At 39.3% G+C, this 22,557-nt stretch overlaps 1 protein-coding gene across 16 annotated transcripts in view; it reads left to right on the top strand.

Moving 5' to 3' along the window:
• RIMS2 (regulating synaptic membrane exocytosis 2) overlaps positions 1–22,557 on the top strand; it is a 786,041-nt gene that overhangs the window by 181,198 nt on the left and 582,286 nt on the right. For 10 of the 16 annotated variants that reach the window (XM_043507439.1, XM_043507440.1, XM_043507444.1 and 7 more), the window contains 2 exons: positions 5,473–5,683; positions 14,791–14,802. In XM_043507439.1, the coding sequence (XP_043363374.1) occupies positions 5,473–5,683; positions 14,791–14,802 (223 nt within the window). The remainder of the gene's footprint in view (positions 1–5,472; positions 5,684–14,790; positions 14,803–22,557) is intronic. The other 6 variants (XM_043507441.1, XM_043507443.1, XM_038389642.2 and 3 more) reach the window with 1 other exon arrangement.

Below are 22,557 nucleotides of genomic sequence, written 5' to 3'. Positions count from 1 at the left end.
ATATAATTCAAGACTATCATAATGCATATGCACAAAGAGGCCAAATTAAGGTTGTGCAGGCAAACTTAATTCTGACATCTACTAACTTTTGAACATTTGACTTTGTAATTGTAATATTCTTGTAACGTGATCTTTTTGGATGTAATATTCTATTTTTATAAAAAACTGAAAAAAAACCAATAGCAAATTCTATCATGGAACCACATTTCCCCCCACATTGGTCATCAGAGGGTCTGGACCTTGTATGCACAGCATAGATTTCTTCCATTTGAACTAACAGAGTAACTGATAGCAGGAGTAGGCTGGTATCCTCTGCGTACCAGCCACTACATAACGATGAAACACACACTTTGTCAGTTCCTGCCTCCATCCCCCACTCTGCCTATCCACTACTCCCACCCCCAGCTCCCGCCTCCTTCTTCCTCTACATCTATGCCATGACCCAGCCCTCAGCTAGGCTATGCCTACTGTGAGGAGTGGCAGATGCAAGCAAACATAATGGATATAGCCTTAAATTTTAAATTGTAAAAAGGAAAAGGCCAGAAATTTGACAGGAACAGTAATATAAATAATAATAATATAAGGTAACATTAAATACTTACAAACATAATAAAGTATAAATTACCATCACAATCAAAGTATGTTTTTCAACAATATGTTGTGTCATGCCAGGAGGTGCTGCAAAGTTTCCCTGGCTGCAAAGTCCAGTGTCATCCCAGCTGTCCTGCCTTCGCCTCTTTCTGGCTTGCAATGTTCCTTTGCTTCAAGGCTGTAATGACTGCACCTCTTTCCAACAGCTGCACCTTCAAACGAGGGCCACGCATGTTCACCAGGAACCCAAACTGTATTTCTTATGATGGTGTCCTAGTGGTCAACCTCACTGATCATACATGTTGCGGCCTGGCTCCTTGCACATTGCCCTTCAAAGTCAAGCTCCTCTCCCCAGCTTCATCACAAATCCTCTTTTTACTCCAGCACTGCTTCTTTCACCTGCTTTTGCTCTAGCTGCCTTCTTGCTATCCACTTTGGGTAGATTCTGAGACCCCTTCCCAGCTTGAGCTGCCATCTCATCTCTCCCGAGGGCAGCATTCTATGCTGCTGCATCACGTCTGTAGGCCCTAACGTTACCCCTCTTGGTCAAAACTGCAGCAGGTGCTAGTGTCAGGGCAAGGGTTACTACACCTATACAAGCCTTTCCCCTTTCACGTGATCTTGCAACTCCCTTCCCCGTGTCATTTCTCATCTCTCTGTATTCAAATCAGGCAGTTTCTGCCTCTGTCTCTTCCCTGCTTTCTTGGTGCCTTCAGGAGGAGTATCAAGAGTACAAGAGAGACAGTTTCCCTGCTCTCAATTCCTGTGCCTGACACTACCATGGTCCCTGGCCACTTTGAGGAACAATTACAGGTAAAGTCCTGCTCAGCCCCTACAGTCCTGGAATGGAGCATATTCAGTGCAGAGGGAGTCTTCAGAGAATTTAGCTGCCAAACTCTTAACATATGTCTGCTGAATATGTGCATGCTGAGATTTTTCAAAGTCTCATATCTTGGCCAGATTTGGGCAGATTTTTCCAGGGATGGGAAAAGGCTAATCCTTGACACCAGGATGACTCTCTGCTAAATTTGAAGTCCATGCTCCAAAGTGTGGAGATGCTAGAGCTTTCAGCAAAACAAATTATACATTTTTAAAAACATGGGTATAATAAAGCATTTGTGTTAATAAATCCACTTCACCTTGTATAGTCCCTTAGAATATGTGTTAACTACTTATACTAGAAAGTCTGTTTCATCTTATATTTAGCTGTGACATTGGGAGTACCTTTCCCAAACCTGAAGAACTCTGTGTAACTCAAAAGCTTGTCTCTTTCACCAACAGAAGTTGGTCCAATAAAAAATATTACCTCACCCACCTTGTCTCTCTATGACCAAGCTAAATATTCTTAGGTGAACACATGAAGATGTGGACTCAGTGAACTGATATAACCCTTGGACAACAGCCTGAAGTGTTGATTGAGGTTATTTGTGCTGTACTTTGTCCTGATATTGGGACAACATTGATGCCAAATTATAAAGTGATTACTTCTAGTGTGCTGGCACCAAACTCCTGAGAACTTTCAGATAGAAATATTGTGAGTAGAGACATGAATACAGATAATATGAACAAGCCATAATTTTATTTGCACAATATTTTATGAAAATTCAGTGTTACAAAATTCTTATTAAATTCTGTGCTATTATAAAAAAGCAAACTTTATTATCATGAGGTGACATTAGACATTTAGTTTTTGTTTTAAGCCACTGTCTGTGAGACCTATGAGAAAGAGTAGATATTGAAGTATAAAATCAAGTGGTTCAAGTAATTGTATGAGTTTCCTAAACTGAGGACTTTATAATTTTTGTTCAGCTATGATTATTTAACCTGGATTGCTCTGTTAATTAAGTGAATACATACGACATGTGTTTTAGAAACGTCTGTATGAAATTTTGTCCTATGATGTTGTTTTTTTCCCCTCTGACAACTGTCAATACAATAATCTATGTAGTATATTCCTTCAAGTAGAAAATATTAATAAAGGAGAGAGGCAATACATAGGTTGTTAAAAGTGCATATAGTTTTAGTTTGATCTTGAAAAAGAGTCAGAGGCTACTAGTAAAACAAAGTACTCGTGTATAGCAATGAGAAGGCTATTTGAATATATATAGCTTATGAAATGGCAAAGGGTTTATGCTTTTTATGTAGATAAGTATAAATTAATGAGACCAGTGACAAAATAAATAATAATAATAATAGAAGCTATAGGTTACAAAGAAGCACAATACTTAATGGACTAAAACCTACACTCGAGGTTCATTACAGACAACACATTTTAAATCAAGAACACAATGTTTGGCAGGAATAAAGAGGCAAGCAAACTCTCAAAGATTACATGTATTATATGGAAATGTGCCATACTGCTGGTATGTTTATATACTATAGTGTATATAACATGTGGAAATGTGCCAGATTCCAAACATTTTCCAGAGTCAAATTCTGCTTTAATTTACACCCATGTAGCTCCACTGAAATCCAGTGTTCCATAGATTGTATTACTGTGTGTGTGTGTGTGTGTGTGTGTGTGTGTGTGTGTGTGTGTGTGTAGACTACATTTCCCTCTTTCATATTTTATAACAGCAAATCAGCAGAATTTAGTTGATATAAAGTGCTAGAGCAACCACCTATGACAATTTTATTCATTTACTATCATTACAATACAAGAAGGACATTGCTATTAAAATTAGTAGTGCAACCTTTATATCTTGGGGTTTAATGTGTTTGTGAACAGGCACACCCTATGAATTATATATTTAACAACAGTAATTGTTATTTTCTGGCTTTGGGGATTTAAAATTTTTCATACTTTATTTTTTCCCTCTCAAGGAGTATTGGGTGTCATAGGAAGAGTGAAACTGTGGTGTATTCTGCTTCCAGGACTGTCTTACGCTGCCCATATATAATGTACATAAATGTATAGCAACGTCATTGGAGTGTTGTGAGTTATAGGAGGGGAACAGATCTGAATAAGCTGTCACCTCCTTGGGGGTGCTTCTACTATCCATGTCTTTTAAATCCTATTTTTTAAAAAAATAAAAATATTAATTTTTATCAGTTTTTGGTAGGGTATTGATTTACTTGCTGACTCAGCAAGATTGTGTATCAATCATCATCATCACCTCCTTTTCCCCACATCAGGGTGAGGTAAGGTTGAAGTAATGAACAAATTCCATCCATTGAGCCACCATTTCAGCCTGTTGGAGGGTTGCCTAGATGGTTTTATATACTGTGTTATACCGCTATCTCTTTGGACATCCACAGCTTTTCTCACTGTGCACTCTTCCATAGAGAACTATTTTAGGTAGTCAATATTGGGTCATACTAGCAAACTATTATAGTTGGCACCTTTTTAAAGATTGTAGTCACTGCACATTCACTCTTTAACAGGTGTCATCGTTTCTTAGTCTGGTTAGCCTTGTCAACCCTAGGATATGATGAAAGCACCCCTCATTTCAAATGTTTGTGGCTTTCGCTTCAGATGCTAGCAAATCTGCTATGTTTTCATTGGAAATTCCAGTGGGAGTTAATGATGATGGCCTGATCATTATCTCCTGCTATGTGCTTCCTACGCCTACGTCAGAGAGTTCTTGAGCGAACGTATTGCCAGGGATCAGGAAACAGTCAAGTGGAGCAGGTCATTCTCACTCATGCTTAGAGAGTCACAGGATTTCTGTGGTTTCAGAGTAGCAGCCATGTTAGTCTGTATCTGCCAAAAGAAAAGGAGTACTTGTGGCACCTTAGAGACTAACAAATTTATTTGAGCATAAGCTTTCATGAGCTACAGCTCGCTTCATTGGATATATCATCAGATGAAGTGAGCTGTAGCTCATGAGAGCTTATGCTCAAATAAATTTGTTAGTCTCTAAGGTGCCACAAGTACTCCTTTTCTTTTTGAGGATTTCTGTGGGATTTTTCAGTGTATCTTATGATATATACTTTTTATAGTGGTATGCTCCCTTTTACCTTCTCAGAACCATGATCAACATGACCCCAAAAAGGATGTTCTGGGAATTCCATGTCATTGATTCCATAGCATTTTTGTAATAACTTTTCCTCTGCTGCAGGTTTTCCAAAGGAGGGGATGATATAAGCTATTGTATCATATTTGCTCCCCCCAGCCAGGTTCAGAGAATGAATAAGAATCTTCCTGCAATTACTGCTTGTGTCTGTTGGAGGTGGCTGTGGTGTTGGGTACCAGCACTGAGAGCTGTGCATTCTTCTGTAGTCTTTCCTGTACTCTCAGGGCAGCTTCTGCTGGCCCGCAGAGACTGAAGGGGCAATGAAGGAAACAGCCTGACACGAGTGCAGAGGGATGAGGAGCAGCGTGGGGACAGCAACCTGACTCTCTTTAGCTTCTATTAGTGTCTCCACATTCCCCAGTCACCACTGTCTATTTCCAAGCTCCATTTCTGAAATGTATAAGGGATAGTCTAATGTGTCTCTCTCTGTGCCCTTCCCACTGTTCCAGAGCACCCTGAAGGGGAAATAAGTGACAATTTTGCTAACATTCAAAAATCAAAGAGACAGCAGAATAACACAGTATATAATTACAGTTATGTTTGCCAATAGTTGGTCACACACGAGGAGCATTAACTAATTAGTGAAGTCCCCTTTATAGTAGCTGGACTTACTGTGTATGTGCTTTGCACATGATCACATCCGAGTCTCAACCTAAGCCCCTTACGTTTATTCCTGTTAAAATGGATGGTAAAAGGTAGAACTTCATGTAACACGTGAAGTAAGGGCATTATGTATGCAATCAATTAAGTTTTTTCAGCTCTCTTTACTGTTATTTCTTATTTAAATTTGTTTTGAAAATTGATGAACAAATTTATGCATGAACCTGAATAAAACAACTTTTCATTGATCTGTTTTTTTCTGCAGGAAATTGCATCAACAATTTGAAATGTATAAGGAGCAGGTGAAGAAAATGGGTGAAGAATCACAGCAGCAGCAGGAGCAGAAGAGTGATGCCCCAACCTGTGGTATCTGCCACAAAACAAAATTTGCCGATGGCTGTGGCCATAACTGTTCATATTGCCAAACTAAATTCTGTGCACGTTGTGGAGGAAGAGTGTCTTTACGCTCAAATAAGGTATGGAATTTGTTTAAAATAAATATCACTGAATTTTCATATTGATGTTGTTTAATGTGAAGTGTGATAAAAGAAAAGGAGTACCCGTGGCACCTTAGAGACTAACAAATTTATTAGAGCATAAGCTTTCGTGAGCTACAGCTCACTTCATCGGATGCCTCACAAAAGCTTATGCTCTAATAAATTTGTTAGTCTCTAAGGTGCCATGGGTACTCCTTTTCTTTTTGCGAATACAGACTAACACGGCTGCTACTCTGAAACCTGTGAAGTGTGATGTAATTTGGTACAGAAGTTCTTTGAAGATTATTATTGTAATTTGTCCACAGTTAGTTACTTTAGTTATTGGAAATATATCTACTGAAAAAATGGATCTCCTAGGACATACCTGTGCCTGTCCACAAGTTCAGTATCTGTTGTTCAGAATCACTAGTAATGCCTTATGGTCATTACTCAAACAATTTTTCCTTCAAGGAGGAAACTGTTTTAGATCTATTTAGGCTGTTGTCCCTTTGACAAAGAGTCTTCATTAGAACTCTGGCCTACCTGTGGACCAGTGAATATTGCTTTTAATTTAACACATACCACAGTTCTGCTGCAGGATCCATGTAAGTGGATCCTTGTGCCTGTGTGGATCCAAATACAAGATCAGCCCCTATATATGGAAGGAAAGGAATTTATTTAGTGACAATCATGTTGGGGGAGTTAGAAGTTAGAGCACGGAATTGTTCCATGTCCCAGGCTCACTTGGACAAGTCTTTTAGTTTTATTTTACCTCAGTTTAGTAATGGGTATTATAATGTTTACCTACTTCCATAGTGCCATTTGAGGGAGCTAATTAAACAATATTTGTAAACTGCTTTTTTCTCATACAAAGCAACACAAAATGCAAAGTATGTACAGGGAAAAGAAATTACACTTTTTTTTTTTGCTTTTGAGAAAGTATGCTTCATTTAAAAAAGATTAGTGTGCTAAGAAATAATACTCAGAGCTATCATAATGATTTGTATTATGAGAAATCAAGAGGACTGCCAGGTTGAATTAAAAAATACTTAATTAAAACCAGTACAGCAGAAGTCAAGTAATTACCAAAGTATTTGAATTTAGTGGAGAAATTAGTTTACTAAAAATTTTAAATAAAATTCCCAAAACGATGACTTGACATAAAATAGGGAATAATGGTGTAACAATATAAATCACATTCAGCATAGAAGTCTCTGAATTCAGACAGATTCAGATCTTCAGGACACTGTTCTGAACTCTTCCTTTTTTATGTGAGTCTTTATGGGAACATGCATGATTATTTTCAGTAGAGTAATTGGCACAACATGCACATAGTATGCAGAGTAAGAGAAATTGTTATGTACTTTACAGGAAGTTGCTTTCTTTATCATATCATTAGGCTGAAAAACAGGGAAAATAAGGTTTAATATGTATGTCAACACTGCAAGTTATAAATCAGAGTACACAGAAATCTGCTCACTGATGGCTAAAAGTAGCTGAGAGTATATACATCTCTCAGGTTATGTTGAACATAATGAAAGTCAATTAAAAATATATTTTTAAAGTTTTTGTAGAGCCTTTTATCCTGAAGGCTCTCATATACAATTATTACTTTTGATAACTGAATAAGTTTACAACATATTTTGGTATAGGAAATACAGTCAATACTGTAATAATTTTATATAGTTATCAAAGGCAAAATTGGACAGTCTTTATTGCTGTACACTCAAACATCATGAGAAGACACCTCTGTGGTGGGAAAGTGTCACCAATTGGCACCCAGAAAAATCCTCCAAAATGTGGGGCTGCTACGTGCACATTTTGTCAATTACTCTGTTGAAAGAAATCAATTTTACTGGCAGAAAGTGAAATTGACAAGAGCCTGCCAGGCAGTTGGGAAAGTCAAAATTGTACAGAAAAACTAAAATTTTCCCACTGAAAATTTCAGTTGTGCAAAAAAGGTAGTTTTTCATCAGAAAAAATTTCTGATATAAAATTTTTGATCAATAGTTGCCTCTTTTTTTTTAACCTGTATCCTCAAAGTCCATCAGATTGATCATTTAAGATAGAAGAAGAGGGAAGCTGTAGTTACAACCATGATGACAAATGATTGAAACATAGCCTTGTGATAGTTCATTGTAAGACTGGATTGCTTTTATTTCCTGTGTCTAAAATAAGATCGTTGATGGACCTGTTTGATCTCTTTCCATAATTCCAAATTCATCCAGGTTTATGTCAGCTTTTGCTGCTATATACATCAGTGCAGGTCATGTAGAGGCAGTGAGCATCGGAAAAGGAAGTTGCTGAAGTGCAAAGCAGCCACAATTGCCCTTCTCTTAGGCTATGTTTACACTACAGCATATGTTGGTATAACTTATGTCGCTCAGGGGTGTGAAAAATCCACCCCCCTGAGCCACATAAGTTACACCGACATAAGCATACATGTGCACACCACTATGTTGGCGGAAGAGCTTCACCCGCCGACATATCTATCTCCTCTCTCAGAGATGGTTTTATTATGCCCATGAGAGAGCTCTTTCCCGACGGCATAGAGTATCTTCACCAGATATGCTGCAGTGGCGCAGCTGTATCCTCAGGCCTGGGAAAGGTACTCAGAGTGTCACAGCTAAATACAAGATCAAACATATAGTTCAGCATAAGTAATTAACACACATTCTAAGGGACCATTAAGAGTGATGTGGCCCTTTAATACCATGGTAGTCAGAGGACAAAAAAGGGGATTAGTGGGTTACAAATTGTTTTAATAAGCCATAAATCCAGTGTCTTTATAAAGACCATGATTTTTAGTGTCTACTAGAGTTATGAATTTAAGCTCCCAGGCTCCTCTTTTTAAGGTGTTGTGCACATTTCCTTTGAGGATGAGGACTGAGAGGTCAGATACGGAGTGGGCATTTTGTGAAAAGTGTTCACCTACAGGTGATATGGTGTTTTTGTCTTTTATCATTTTCCTGTGTATGTTCATTCGAGAGCGTAGTGATTGGCTGATTTCACCCACATGGTTGCTATGGGACATTTAGTGCACTGGATGAGGTACAACATGTGATATCAATGGGTCCTATGCATGCCTCTTGAAAGGTGTGTTGTGGGGGGTATTGATCATTGAAGCAGTGGAGATATGTCATCAGGTTTTGCATCTGTTGTTCTGGCAGAGTCTGGTGCTGCTTTGAGTTGGTTTGTCTTGGTCTGTGGGCAGCTTGCGTCTGATGATGAGCTTGGAGAGGTTGGGAGTTGTTTGAAGACCAGAAGAGGGGGATCAGGAAAGATTTCTTTCAGGATGGGGTCCCTGTCGAGTACGGGTTATAGTTGTTCAATGTTACCCTGCAGGGGTTCCAGTGTGGGGTGGTAGATGACAACTAAAGGCATGGAGTTGGAGAGGGGTTTATTTCTATATTGAAGCAAAACCCGCTTCGATCACATAACCCTAGTTGTCACAGGAAAATGATATAAGGCAAAAGTACCTTATGACTAGTGGATGAACACTTTTCACAAAACCAACCCTCTATATCTGACCTCTTAGTCCTAATCCTCAAAGGACACCTTCACAACACCTTCCAAAGAAGAGCCTTAAATTCATAACTTTGCTAGACACTAAAATCATGGTCTTAATAAAGAAACTGGATTTATGGCTTATTACAACAATTGGTAACCAGTTAACCCCCCCGCCCCTTTTTGTCTTCTGACTACAGGGGTGTTAAAGGGCCACATCACCTCAACTGGTCCCTTAGAATATGTGCTAACTAGTTATGCTAAATTATATGTTTGATCTTGTATTTAGCTGAGACACTCTGAGTACATAATAACATGACTTGAAATCATTAAGTTATGCAGATTGTTAGTCTTTGTATCTGTGTAATTTTATTACTGTTGCCTTCATTCTTCTAGTCATTGTCATGCTCTCTAGTTGTCTTAATGTAGATTGTAAGCTTTTCAGGGAAGGGATTGTCTTCCTATGTGTGCATACAACACCATGTACAAAAAGACTCCTAATTGTGGCTTTTTGGGCACTATCACAATACAAATACTTAGTAACAATAAAAATATTTTTAAAGGCAGATTCACAGATTACAAGGCCAAAAGGGACAACTGTGATCATCTAGTCAGCTCTCCTGTATAACACAGGCCATAGAACTTCCCCACAATGATTTTTAGAGCATAACAGAGCCAGAGCAATATTTTCATTTTCAAGACATTTGGGAAAATGTAAGAGAAGCAACAATTTTTAGGTAGCTTCCTGCTTTAAGAGACATCTCAAAGCATCCACAGCCATACTGAGTTAAATTCTTTATACTGACTGGGTGAGCCAAACAGTGCTGTGGCTGGCCACATCCTCCTAACTGGGGATTTCATTGATGTAGGAGTCTTCACTAGATATAGAGATGGCTCTTATATCATCCTTCTCACGGGCTTCAGTGTCAGGTCTTTAGTTGGGGGTGGGGAAGAGGAGTGGCTGGAGTGTATTGTATTCTGGCTGCCTCGGTGGAAATTCCTTTGGGGACAATTGCCTGCTGCCTCAGGTTAGAGCAGTTCCAGGGCTGCTGTAAACTGTGCTTTAGCCAAAGACCCTCTAAAAAATCAGAATGCTGTAACTGGTTCCCTGACAGCCTCCCCCTCTACTTTGCCAACTGCAAACTTTGTGAAAAAGAGAATCTGGACGAGTATACATTTTCTGCATCTTATTATGAGACTAACTCTGATGATCAATTTTTCTGGGCATCTCGCATGATTGCTTGAGACATTTTGTAGTCTGTGGTATTGGCAATGATCAGGTGACTTGGATTTATTGGACATAATTTTGACATCACTTACACTCTCATAAACTTCATTCATTTAAATGGAGTTACTCCTGACTAACATTGGTGTGAGAGGAAAATCAGGCCATGCAATTTTTATTTGATTTTTATTTTTTTTTTATTATTGATGGGATAAAATGATTGGGATAAAACACATTGTTTTTTTTCTTATAAGAGTGCTGTGTTGAGTTTCTAAAATTTTTATTTAAACCCTTTTGCAGCCTGAGTAGCAGAAGGTAATTTGACAGAGAGCGCTCACTCACTTAGAAGTGCCTTTCAGTATTCTGATGTCAATGGATTTGATTTGTCAAAGTTAAGAAGCTTTGTAAATTACACTTTGCAAATATGCAGAGCATTTTTAACAACGATCTGCTAACATGAGGCTCCACTCTTCACATATGTTCAGAGAACTGAGCAGTGACTGGAGATGTGTAAATTGCACATTGAATGAGGTTGGGCTACACAGTAAAATGTATATTGACTGGTACTCTGCACAGTGAACTGCACATTGAAAGAGGCAGTGCCAACAGGTGCATAGCCTTGTGCAACTGAAAAATTAAGTGCTGACACACAGCTTTCATGCATTGATAAGTTGGTGCCCAATTGATATTTTCAACAGCACGAAGTGCCAACTCAATGAGGCAGGACCTTTAGGATCAGTGTTTTGTTTTTCTATCCCTTCTCTTTTAGAGAGAGGAAAAATATATTTGTATTACATATATAACATACATATTTAACTTGTATATAGATACAAATGTGTGTGTGTGTGCATGTGTGTACCATTATATGTGTAATACAAAAATGTTTTTATATTTGTACAGTGCCTATTGCAGTGTGTGTTTGTTACTTTGGGACATTATTCAAGCTATTTACTATGAAAGAATAAGACTACTGCAGAGATGGTGTAACTCAAAGTTTCAGCAACCACCTTCAGGGGTCAGGAAGGGATGTTTTCCCCCAAATGTATTCTGTTATTTATTTATTTTTTTATTTGATCTCCTTCCTCTGAATCCTATACTTCACATGGGATTCTCACTAACCCACCACATTCTCAGTTTGGAGGGATGTTTGTGAGATGGGGTGTGTGTGTGTGTGGGGGGGGGGCTTGGATTCTATTTGCTTACATCCCTTGCTATTTTGCTTTACATTATGTCCAGCTTCCTTTATTTAAAATAAGAGTTGGCCATTGTTGTGACTTCTTGATTCTAACAAAGTTCAGGATCTGGTGGAAGGATCTGGTCACCAAAGTACATGCAGTTGTTGATGTGCACCTTTTGTAGACTTACCACTGTCATTAAGAGGGTCAACGTTTTTGAGCTGGGGAAGTTTCATGCTGGAAGCTACAAAAACAAAACGAGACTGCCTGGCAGGTCACCTCTACCACTAACTTGAACTTCAAGAACAATATTTTTTAAACAAATATTACACTATTTAATATGTTATCTTTCTGTGTCAGTCAGGTTAATCGTGAACAGTTGATTGTGCATTTTTTTTTGAAAGAATTAAACATGTCATGCCTGTTATGAATCTTTTCTGCTTCTGTTTTGGGCTATATACAGTAATGCTATGTTGGCTGAATTGGAGTGACTTTTCTCCTCCTCATTTTGTATTTTGATTCCTTTTTCTTGAAGATGAAATTTAAAAAAAAATTTAGTTCAAGGTAAAAATTAAGTGTGAAACACAGATCAACAAAGCAGCCAAAACTGTGAAAAGCAACAGTCTTCTATTTGTGCAGTTATGTTGGTGTATATATAGAAGACTATTAAAATATTTCACAGTTAAAGACTAGAAAATAAACTATAAATACATAAATAACCAATTTTTTTTAAATGGGTATCCGATATTGGCATACATTTATTTAGGCCACTGGATATAATTTATGTTGGCTGTAACTTTTGAAATAAACTCAGGTAAGAATGGGAAAATAATCCAGATCAGTCATAAAGCAGAATTCATAAATGGATGTAGGTGACCAGACTCAGAGAATTATTTAAAAAAACCTGACAGTTTTTAAGAAAATATGCCCTTTAGACTAAGGGCATGATGCAAGGCTACATCAGTGAATTGTGTGGGCTCTTAATTCTCTTAAAGAGAAAATACCTGTAAAACTGTTAAACAGCATAATTTCCAGTCAGTTCCTGGAAATATTATTATTATAATAGCAGTACATTTTCCTGAATCTCAGGAATAGAGTTCATATACTGTAGGAGAGAAGAGTTCTTTGTAGTGGCAAATATGAAAAGATAAATGTATAAAACCAGATACTAAAAGTTCTTTATTTTATTTTTAAGTAGCAATAATAATTTACTAGGAATAAACAGTTCTATCTCAAAGTGTTAACAGTCTGAACAGATAGAACAGACAGTAGTAGATGGAAAACAAGCAGGTATATGAGTAAACATGACCTCAAGCATCTTGTTTCTTAACCTCTTGCCTCTTTATTAATTTTACTTAATTTTAAATCTATCTATTATTTTTTATTGCCTAGCCCGTCTTTTATTTTATTTTAAGTTTTAAAACCATTAACTGTCTTCTTTTTTTAAACATTAATATCTATTTTACATTTTTGTATATTACCTTTTGCCCTTCCTTTTTCTGTTTTTGTATATATTTTATCTTTAACCTTCCTTATGTTCTATATTTTTAAAATTAACCTTTTAGGTAATTATTTAGTCTTGTCAGATTTCTATTATTTTAAAATTAAACCCACCTCCCTCACTCCTGTCTATTTCCAACCATTTGGGGGATTTGATCTATTCCCACCCTATTATTCTCCTTCACTGTCAATTGTCTACCCAGAACATCTCACTAGTGGCTGAGAGGCAGTCACAGAGAAAGCAGTAAAACAGGTAGGCACTTCAAGGTTCCATGAGTCCGAAGGTATGCATGGCCTCTCCTACCCACCGTTAATCTCTTTGTTAGAAGCTCCTGGCATTGCTTATGCTACTTATAAAGCGGGGAGTCAGGGGCATAGGACATCCACATGGCTCCTCCCTTCCCAATCTAAATCTCTCCACTCTTGCTCCTGTGGGCCAGGGAGCCTTGCTATGAGTCCAGATCAAGGGGCAAAGATGGCCTGGTGCAGTACGGTTAAAAAATGTACTTGCATGTACAGTGGTCACACTTCAAAAATTCTGTGATTTAAAAGACTTTATGATTTTCAGCGATACTCCTTACCTATATAATGGGGAATACCATTAGAAATGGTAACATCTTTCAAAATGCTTAAAATTTAACCCACTGTACTTTGACATTTTCAATAGCTAGTCTGTAAGAGCACAAACTGTTTGTATACAGATACCTGAATGAGAGCAGTAAAACAAATGGAAAGAGCTCGCCTACTTAACTGTGCAATTAAGTGCTTAATAGCATACCCAAGTTTAGTCAGTGTATTGGCAAGTGTAAGTAATTGAATTATCAAAAATCTTTTCATTTATAAAGCTTTGTTCTCCATTGATACCAAATTGATTGACTGAGGGATAGCTTTGATTGAAATAATTTTGAATATTTTTTGTTTTCTAAAATGTGCTTCCTGTTACATTTTTAGGCAGCTAAAAAGACAACTTTCTCACCAAGAAAAATAGTATGGCAATATTAATACAACCATATATTTTCATAAACATACAAAGGAAAAAAGCACAAGACAAATACAGAATAAAGTATATCCTACATAACATATAATAAACAGTTGGGGCAAATTTGTCTTAATTTACATCTATGAGTCAAACTCTGATATTTTGTATGAGCTATTGGGTGATTGGTATGCAGTTATGTCACTATCGGTCTCTTATTTCCAATTGCATTAGTCTATAATCCTTCAAAGAGATTTGCCCACCCAGAATCCCATTGACATCAAGCCAGTGGGCTTCAGTCCAAGTGTGCAAGGGTTCCATCCGTGCAATCATTTGCAGGATTAGGACCTATCACACCCGGGCCAAATCCTGCATTCTTATTCACATGAGCTCCACTGACTATTTGTTTTAATAAGTCAGGTGGGATTTGACTGTTAAATTGTTTTTATTAAAATAATTTTCTTTGTGCATATATTTGTACTTTGACTTTTTTTGAAAATGTAATTCATAAAAAACTTGAAGAAAACCAATAAAATAATATCCCTTTCACCATAAACTTTTCATAATTCGAAGAAACAAAAAACTGTATGTGAATCAATTTCCTTGAACTTTGTTTATTTTTACTAAAAAATACTAGTGCTTGATTTCAGTATGGAAATAACTATCTTTCCTTCTTTGTCTTTTTCTGTCCTTTCTTTCTTGCTTTCGTGGATATGAACTCCAGGAGGACAAAGTGGTTAGAGCCTTTTTCTGTCTAACATTATTTATTTTGATGAGTATTCTTAATGCTTAAGGCTAGATTTTGCCCTCACTTATACAGATGGAATTCCCACTGAAATCAAAAGGAGTAGCTCTTGTTTAAGTGAGAGCAGGAATAGCCTTATATGTTTCATAATTATTCATTTTAAAAACCATAAAACTTTAAAGTGTTGTAGATATTATGCATGAAAATTCTTTTGTTAAGAAACTTGTGAGCATGCACTTCTTTTTCCTTCTTTAATTTTGTCATATTCTATATGTGCAGTTTAAAAAAGAAAAGAAAATGGATAATTGATGCAATACTAATGTTTTTCTTCCAAAAGTATTTGACAGCAATTTTACAACTTAAGTGGCACAAATTTGGTCATCTCAGCTTTATTCACAGTGATACCTCTGATTGTATTATGAACATCCACATGGTTAAAATTTAGGTTTTTTTATTACATTTTATCCTTCTGATTTTGATGGAATGATACCTCAGTAGTTTGACTTTTTTTCACAGTAATTCAAAACATTAATCATCAAATATCATCAAGAAAATATGTCTATCCTAAACTTTTAAGAACAAACAATTTACTAGATACTATTTAATCCCTATAATATTGTGGAGTTAAGAATTAGTATTTAACTTATTTTTATTCTTTAAACTAAATTGTAAATGTATGCTTGTCATCCACAAGTCCTAGTGCACATGTTATATTGAGCATAATGTTGAAAGAATGTTAAAGTTATGCATGCTACTAATATTTTGCTAGTTTGTTTTGTGAATACTAAACCTAAAGTATTCTCTTAAAATACTGATTTTATTCTAGCTGTGTTTAGGAGAGGATGTGTAAGAGAATATGAATATGCCTGGACAGTTTTAAGCATTTATTGAAAGGAATTAAATTTCATTTAAAAAATACAAACAAAATATCCTGGCTAAACTAAATCTACTTTTCCATGAAAGTGACTGTAAACATTCTAAAATCAACTGCTAATATAAAAGCTCTTGTCCTCTAGTGCTTAGCAATTAAATCTCTGTCACTTGCAGACTTTACATATGTCCAAATGGGGTTCACATAGAACAAACGCTCCCATTTAAATAAATGGGAGTTTTCTACTACTTTTCATTGGGAGCTATTTCAGGCCTCACAAGTTATGTCTACACAGCAGTGAAAAAACCCTCACTGTCCTATGTCAGCTGACTCAGGGTGATGGTCTTGGGCTACGGGACAATTTAATTGTGGCATAGATATTTGGGCTCAGGCTGGAGCCCAGGCTCTGGGAACTTCGCCCTTTGCAAGGTCCCAGATTTTGAGCTCTAGCCTGGGCCCAAACATTTACACAGCAATTTTACAGTGTCACTGTACCTCTGTGGGTCACAACTGAGAATACCAGATTAAGGACAAACTGCTAATAAATGAGGCAGATCCAGCGCAAACTGGTAGTTATTCTTCCATAAGAATATACCAAGTCAGTTACAAAAGTAAACTTCTGTCTCACCATGCTGGTTAACAAGAAGTCCAAACTGTAGTCTCCTTTGGCATCCCAGCCCTTGTTTCACCACCCAGACGCTACACGTGATGAGTGGTTATTTAATACCAATTTAGTCAAACAAAGGTTCTTCTAATCCCAGGAGATCAGCCACACAGCCACGCCAATATATTACTCAGATTTTACCTAATAATCACACTGTGGCCAATCCTTTAGTATCTAATATCTAAAGGTTTATTTATATGTAACCCTTCTGCCAGGTGGAGCCGACAGCAGCCAGGGCCAGGTTCAATATCTAGGGGTTCCTTTTCAACAATAAAACACAAAACTGGCTTGAGTCCCCACCCAGTAATCTGGGAATATTACACACCACCCCTGGGTGCCTCTGAGAAGCAATTCTTCCCCACTCACAAGCACAGAGTCTGAATGTAGAAAAGAAACTTTTAATGAAAGAAGTCACCTGACATTAATTAGGAAAAATGCCACAAACAAGATTCATAAACATAAAAACTGTGAGCAGGATGCCTACTCCAGAGTGCATGGAGCAGAATCTTCTGCCTCATGTTCTTGAATTCTACAACCAAAAGTTCCTTTTCTGTGCTTCCCTCTGCTCCCTCATCATACCTCACTCACAGTGTTTTGTCCTTGGTCAGTGAGGACCCAGGGTTCAGAAGTGCATCTGTGTGAGTTCACCTCCAAGCCAGGGAAGACGGGTCCTGGCTTGCTCTGTCATCTGAGCAGTTATTCTGGCTGGCCACCCCTCCAGCCCTGTTCCTTGCCACCTGGCTGCCCTACCAGCCACTGTTCCTCACCGCCTCCCACTGGCTATTGCTGCCAGCCGACTGCTCACCATTTTCGCCGGCTGTTCCCGCCGGCCGACTGCTCGCCACTTTTGCCAGCCGCTACCACCGGTCACCTTTTGCTGCTACCAGCTTCTCTACTGTGACCTCTGTAGGTCAGTCCCTTAGTGGTTGTCAGCTCTTAGTGATTTTTAGCTCTCAGCAGGCTGGGCTGAAACACTGTCCCACCACAAGTGATTTCAGCACTTAAAATAACAAAAGGCTCCTAATGAAGCCTATTTAGCTCTATGTTTGAGCAGTGGGGAAGAACAGGTTAAACCAGACTGGGGATCCTTGGGGAGAGTCCACACCTCTTGGCTGGGATACCGGTCCCCACCTCTCTCTGCTTTCACGGGGGGGGGGGGGGTCTGGCATTTGAGTCCCTGGCTTAACTAGGTCCTTTCAGCTGAGGGTGACTAACACATTTGGGACAGGTTAAGCACAGTTCTGCCCCCCTTTACTCAGACAACATTGAAAACATTTCACTACCCTCGTATTCAGTACTAAAGTGCTTTGTAACCCAACACCAACGAAAGTTGATCACTTGGGGCTACACAGCTCCTGTCTGCTAGATACCTACATGGAGTAGGTGTGTTTATGTAATACAGTTTTCTCCTGAAGTCTCTCCTCCTCCCCAACTAGCTGTCAAGGGAGAGTTCAGTCAGACCCTGCTTACATCTAAGAGAAAAGAAAGAGGAGAGTGATATGATGGTCAAGGAAAACAAATACATATACTCATTGCAAAGTTCTTGGATCACGCTTATGATGGAATAAATTGCTGGCTTGTAAAGTCTCTTGTAAGTTCCAAAAGATTGGAAGGTCCTCAGTCCATTGGTTGGAATGCTCCTTTTAGTGCAAGTCCAGAGATCAGATCAGGAAAGAGGCAAAATGGAGATGCTTCCAGGACATTTTATATGTGGAGGGAATTCTCTTGGTTTTAGTTTGTGGAAAATTACAGGCACAAGGTGGAATACAGGCTCACCTGAACAAATCACATGCCCTTGCATGCTTTGATAAGTCATAGGAGCTGCGTATTTTGGCTAAAATGTCCATCAGGCAGGGACAGGCTTCTTCTATGGTTTATTGTGCAAGCTAAATGTCCTTTAATGGGCAGTCAACTTGAATAGTCCATTCACTATGTGCTGGCCAGACTGGATGTAAATTATCTTGTAGGCATTACCGTAGAAGCAAACACATTTGAATTACTGGTACATAGTCAATATTCATAACTTTAGATACAAAGATGATACATGCATACAAACAGGATAATCATATTTGATAGATTATAACTTTTACATTGACACCTTAAATGATATACTTTGTACAAGATTTGTTGGAATTGACTCACAGTGGCAATATTAATGATATCATGGGTCATGTTTCAATCATAGAGTGTCACACAGCCCAAGCCCTGTGATCCCAAGTCAGCTGACTCAGGACAGCCACAGGTTTTTAATTGCTGTGACAAACTGTATTTTAGTGTGGTTTAGAAATACATTTCTTCAAACATAGTCCATGTGGCACATGATCATTTTTTGTATTATTTATGTAGCACCCAAGGTGTGCTAGGTATGTAACAGATCAATAAAAGAAAGTGTCTGCCACCCCAAAGAGCTTAGAATCTCAGAGTGGTCTTGAAAGTACTTACACACAAGTAGTATCTTTGTGGTCAACAGAACCACTTGTCTCTGTAAAAGTACTTTTGTCTATATGTTTAGAGTATCAAGCTCTAAATGTAGTAAGATAGTAAGCCCTCAGTTAAACAATGCAGTGAAGGGAAAACACAAATACCTGGATTTATGATGTATGTATTATGGTGGTTACATTCCTTGGGGGAGGGGGGGACGGGTGCAAATCTTGGGAGCTATTAGTATTTAGATTACCTTTTAATGGTTAATGATTGCATCTCAGATTGCTTTAGGTAGTACCCAGTTCTACTGATTTAGAATTGCATGTTTAGTAATAATAAAGATAGAGAGCCAAATACATATTGTGACAGGGTCAGGCCAGATGGCTACAGGAGAGTGATCCTATTGGGCTTTGCTAAAGGATTCCCACCCCCCAGCCTAAGAGGGGGGTCCACAGGACCTGGAAACCAAATAAGTATGGGGGACAACTAATGAAATAATAGGGACAGGAGTGCAGTCAAAGGGTCAAACGAAGGGAACCAGACGGGGACACCGAGCAGAGAACCCCAGACAGGGAGTGCATAAATAAGAAGGTGAGGGGAAAAGTACAAGCAAAAGCATAACAAAATATTTGTGAGGAGCTGGAATAGGGGCTGCAGCCTGGCACTCTCCAAGTATATGTGTGCCAGGGTTTCCCTCACGCCACAAAAGGGGCAGGTGTCTGGGATAGGGGTGAACTGTGCCAAGTACATGCCCATGCTCATGAGTCCATGAAGGAGCTGCCAACTGATATCCCTGGTGGGCCTCAGGACCAAGGTGGAGTATAGGCTGGCCCACCGGGCTCCTCACCCTCCAGAGGTGGCAGAAGGTCCTGCCATTTTGTATCGGGGCGGGATGCGAGGGCGAGGACTTGAAGGGTGTGGAGCATGAGCATTTATAGATGTTTCCTTGGCGCGATCTGGAAGTGGACCGGCTGCAGGAAAGTGATAGAAGGCAGATATATTAGCCCACGGTTAAGTAGGTCCCTTTTCCTTGGGTAAGATAACAGGGAATGCTCCAGAACAATGAGGAACTTTCTGGAAACAATTCAGGCCGACAAGCTGATTAGAACATCTGCAGCCAATCAAGAAGCTGCCAGAATCAATTAAGATAGGCAGGCTAATCAGGTAACCTGGGTTTTAAAAAAGGAGCTCACTTCAGTTTGTGGGGTATGTGCGAGGAGCTGGAAGCAAGAGGTGCAAGAAGCTGAGAGTGAGAAGGTGTACTGCTGGAAGACTGAGAAGTACAAGCATTATCAGACATCAGGAGGAAGGTCCTGTGGTGAGAATAAAGAAAGTGTTGGGAGGAGGCCATGGGGAAGTAGCCAAGGGAGTTGTAGCTGTCACGCAGCTGTTACAGGAGCCACTGTAGACAGCTGCAATCCACAGGGTTCTGGGCTGGAACCCAGAGTAGAGGGTGGGCTCGGGTTCCCTCCATCCCTCCCAACTCCCTACTTGATACCGGAGGAGTTGACCTGGACTGTGGGTTCCACCAGAGGGGAAGGTCTCTGGCCTGTTCCCCAATCCACTAGGTGGATCAGCAGAGACTGCGGGGATTGTTCTTCTTCCTTTTCCCCATGCTGGCCAGTGATGAAGCTAACTGAGTGAATGGCAAATTTGAGCCATGAAAGTGGCCAAACTGAGGGCTGCCGTGAACCTCTGATGTGAGCAAATCTGCCAATAAGCGCAGGACCCACCAAGGCAGAGGAGGAACTTTGTCACAATATTTTGGGCCTGATTTGCTCTGCTCCAGTGCAGTGTGAGTATAAGAGAAGGGTACAAGAAGCTCTCCTTCCATGTGCATCTGTGAAGGGAAACAGAAATCCTGGTTTTGCATCTCTATAGTGTCAAGAGAGCTTTATTCCTCAGCACCTTGCACTCAGACATCCACAAAATGGATATCCTGTACAATGTTTGGCTTTTATGTAATATAAGATATGGATTATGCTAGTGTTTTACCAACATGGAAAAGTCCCACATTTTCCAGTACTAACATAAATGTGTCATGACATAATTTTATGTCCAGTATCTTAAGGGTCATGTTATATTTTTGGTAACTGTAATACGGTGTCTTGAACCCAGAACGTTCTTAAATATAGCTATAGATACTGAGGGTGGCTAATGGTTGAACACTGACCATATGGCTGAGCAATGTGGATCAGAAAACCCCTTCCATAGTTTAATCTGCAGCACTCAGATCCATGCAGAGATGAGAAGCAGAGAAACATTCTACCATGCCTTGTGCCATAGGGATCCTGTCAGTGAGGATAGGATTTAAAGAGAAGGGCTGGGGCACTGCTCAGTGTGCAATGTGTGTAGAAGTTAGCTGCCAGTCAATGTATGCTGTTGATGGGAGCATATGCAGCAGTTTAGATGGGAGCTGCACATAGCCTCTGACTGTAAGAATATGGTGCCCATTCTATTATTGAACATGTATGGTTGGGATATAGTTAGATGCACCTAGTAAGGCACTCTCATACATTAGAAAATTCCTGCTTTGCTGTTCATGTGGAGGGAAGAGGCTTTCTATGCACTCCTATTTTCTTACAGCACTCCTCCTGCTTTAAACCATTGTTTCCACATATTGTACTTCATGTGTACATTTCTGCTGATGTTAATGATGATGATGGTATAGTGAAAACAAGTTAAAAAGCAAAAACAAATCCCAGTCATGCCTCAGTCTTGCATAATTGGATATAGCAAAATATGTTTTCCAAATGGAGGACCAAATCTGTAAGGAAAGAAACAATCTATTCTTCTTTAAGGGATGGTCCCAATATGGATTCCAAGATAGGTGTGCTTGCACCGGAGCTGGAAGGTTTTAGAAGCTGTGTCTGTTGACCCACATGTGAGCCATGTGTCCCCTCATGTTTGCAGCTCAGGTTATAAAAGGTTGTGTGGGTCAATGCCTCTCCAGTTCCTTCTTACGATTGCATGGCTTGAGTTGGAACCTCTGTTCCTTCACGCTGTTAGCTTAGCTAAGTGAGTGAATTTGTCCATTCTTCCTTTCTTGTATATAGTTATAGTATTTTCTTGTTTTGTAGCTTGTTTTTAGAGTTCTGTTTAGTTAGGTTCTTCAAGTAGTGTCCCTATGGGTGCTCCATATGTGGTGCGGTAATGCCCCTGCACCTGGGCTTGGGGATCTTTGATTGCACTGCCTGTTGGGCTGCACATGTGCGTCTCCCTGTCTCGCACTGTGAGCTGTGGCTGTATAGCGCTGTGTGGTCCAACCATCCTCAGTTCCTTCTCAACCACCCTTGGCTGGGGATGGAATCCCTAGCAGAGGCCTTCATACATCTGTAGTGATATTAGTGCTTCTGTTGCAAGTTCTTAGTAAGCAAGTGTTTCCTTTATTTTTTTTCTTCCCTTTATCCCTTCTCTCTCAATTTTTTTCTTTTAGCTGTTTCCTCCCTGTTACTCTTTAGATTATCATAGGTTTCCTTTTCTATGCCCTTTCCTACTGAGAAGTTCTCCCTACTAGGGGTTATGCCTGGATCCCCTGGGATTAAAAGGTGCCTCTCCTGTCATGAGGCCATCTGTGTGAGCAATAGCTACTCCTGGTGCGTCCACTGTTTGGGTAAGGGGCATGGATCTCAGAAGTGCACCCACTGCCTCAAATTGAAGGCATGGTCCAGGAAGGACCATGAATTGAAAATAAATTTTTTACTGCTGGAGAGCTCATTTCGACCAGCCTCAAAATCTGGCCCCGATACCTTTCTTCCACCATGAGCACTGTCATTCTCTGCTCCCA

This window comes from Dermochelys coriacea, chromosome 2 (genome assembly GCF_009764565.3).
Source record: "Dermochelys coriacea isolate rDerCor1 chromosome 2, rDerCor1.pri.v4, whole genome shotgun sequence".
NCBI classification, from domain to species: Eukaryota; Metazoa; Chordata; order Testudines; family Dermochelyidae; genus Dermochelys; species Dermochelys coriacea.
Note: the sequence above shows the minus strand (reverse complement) of the source record. Positions and strands in the feature narration are given on the sequence as shown.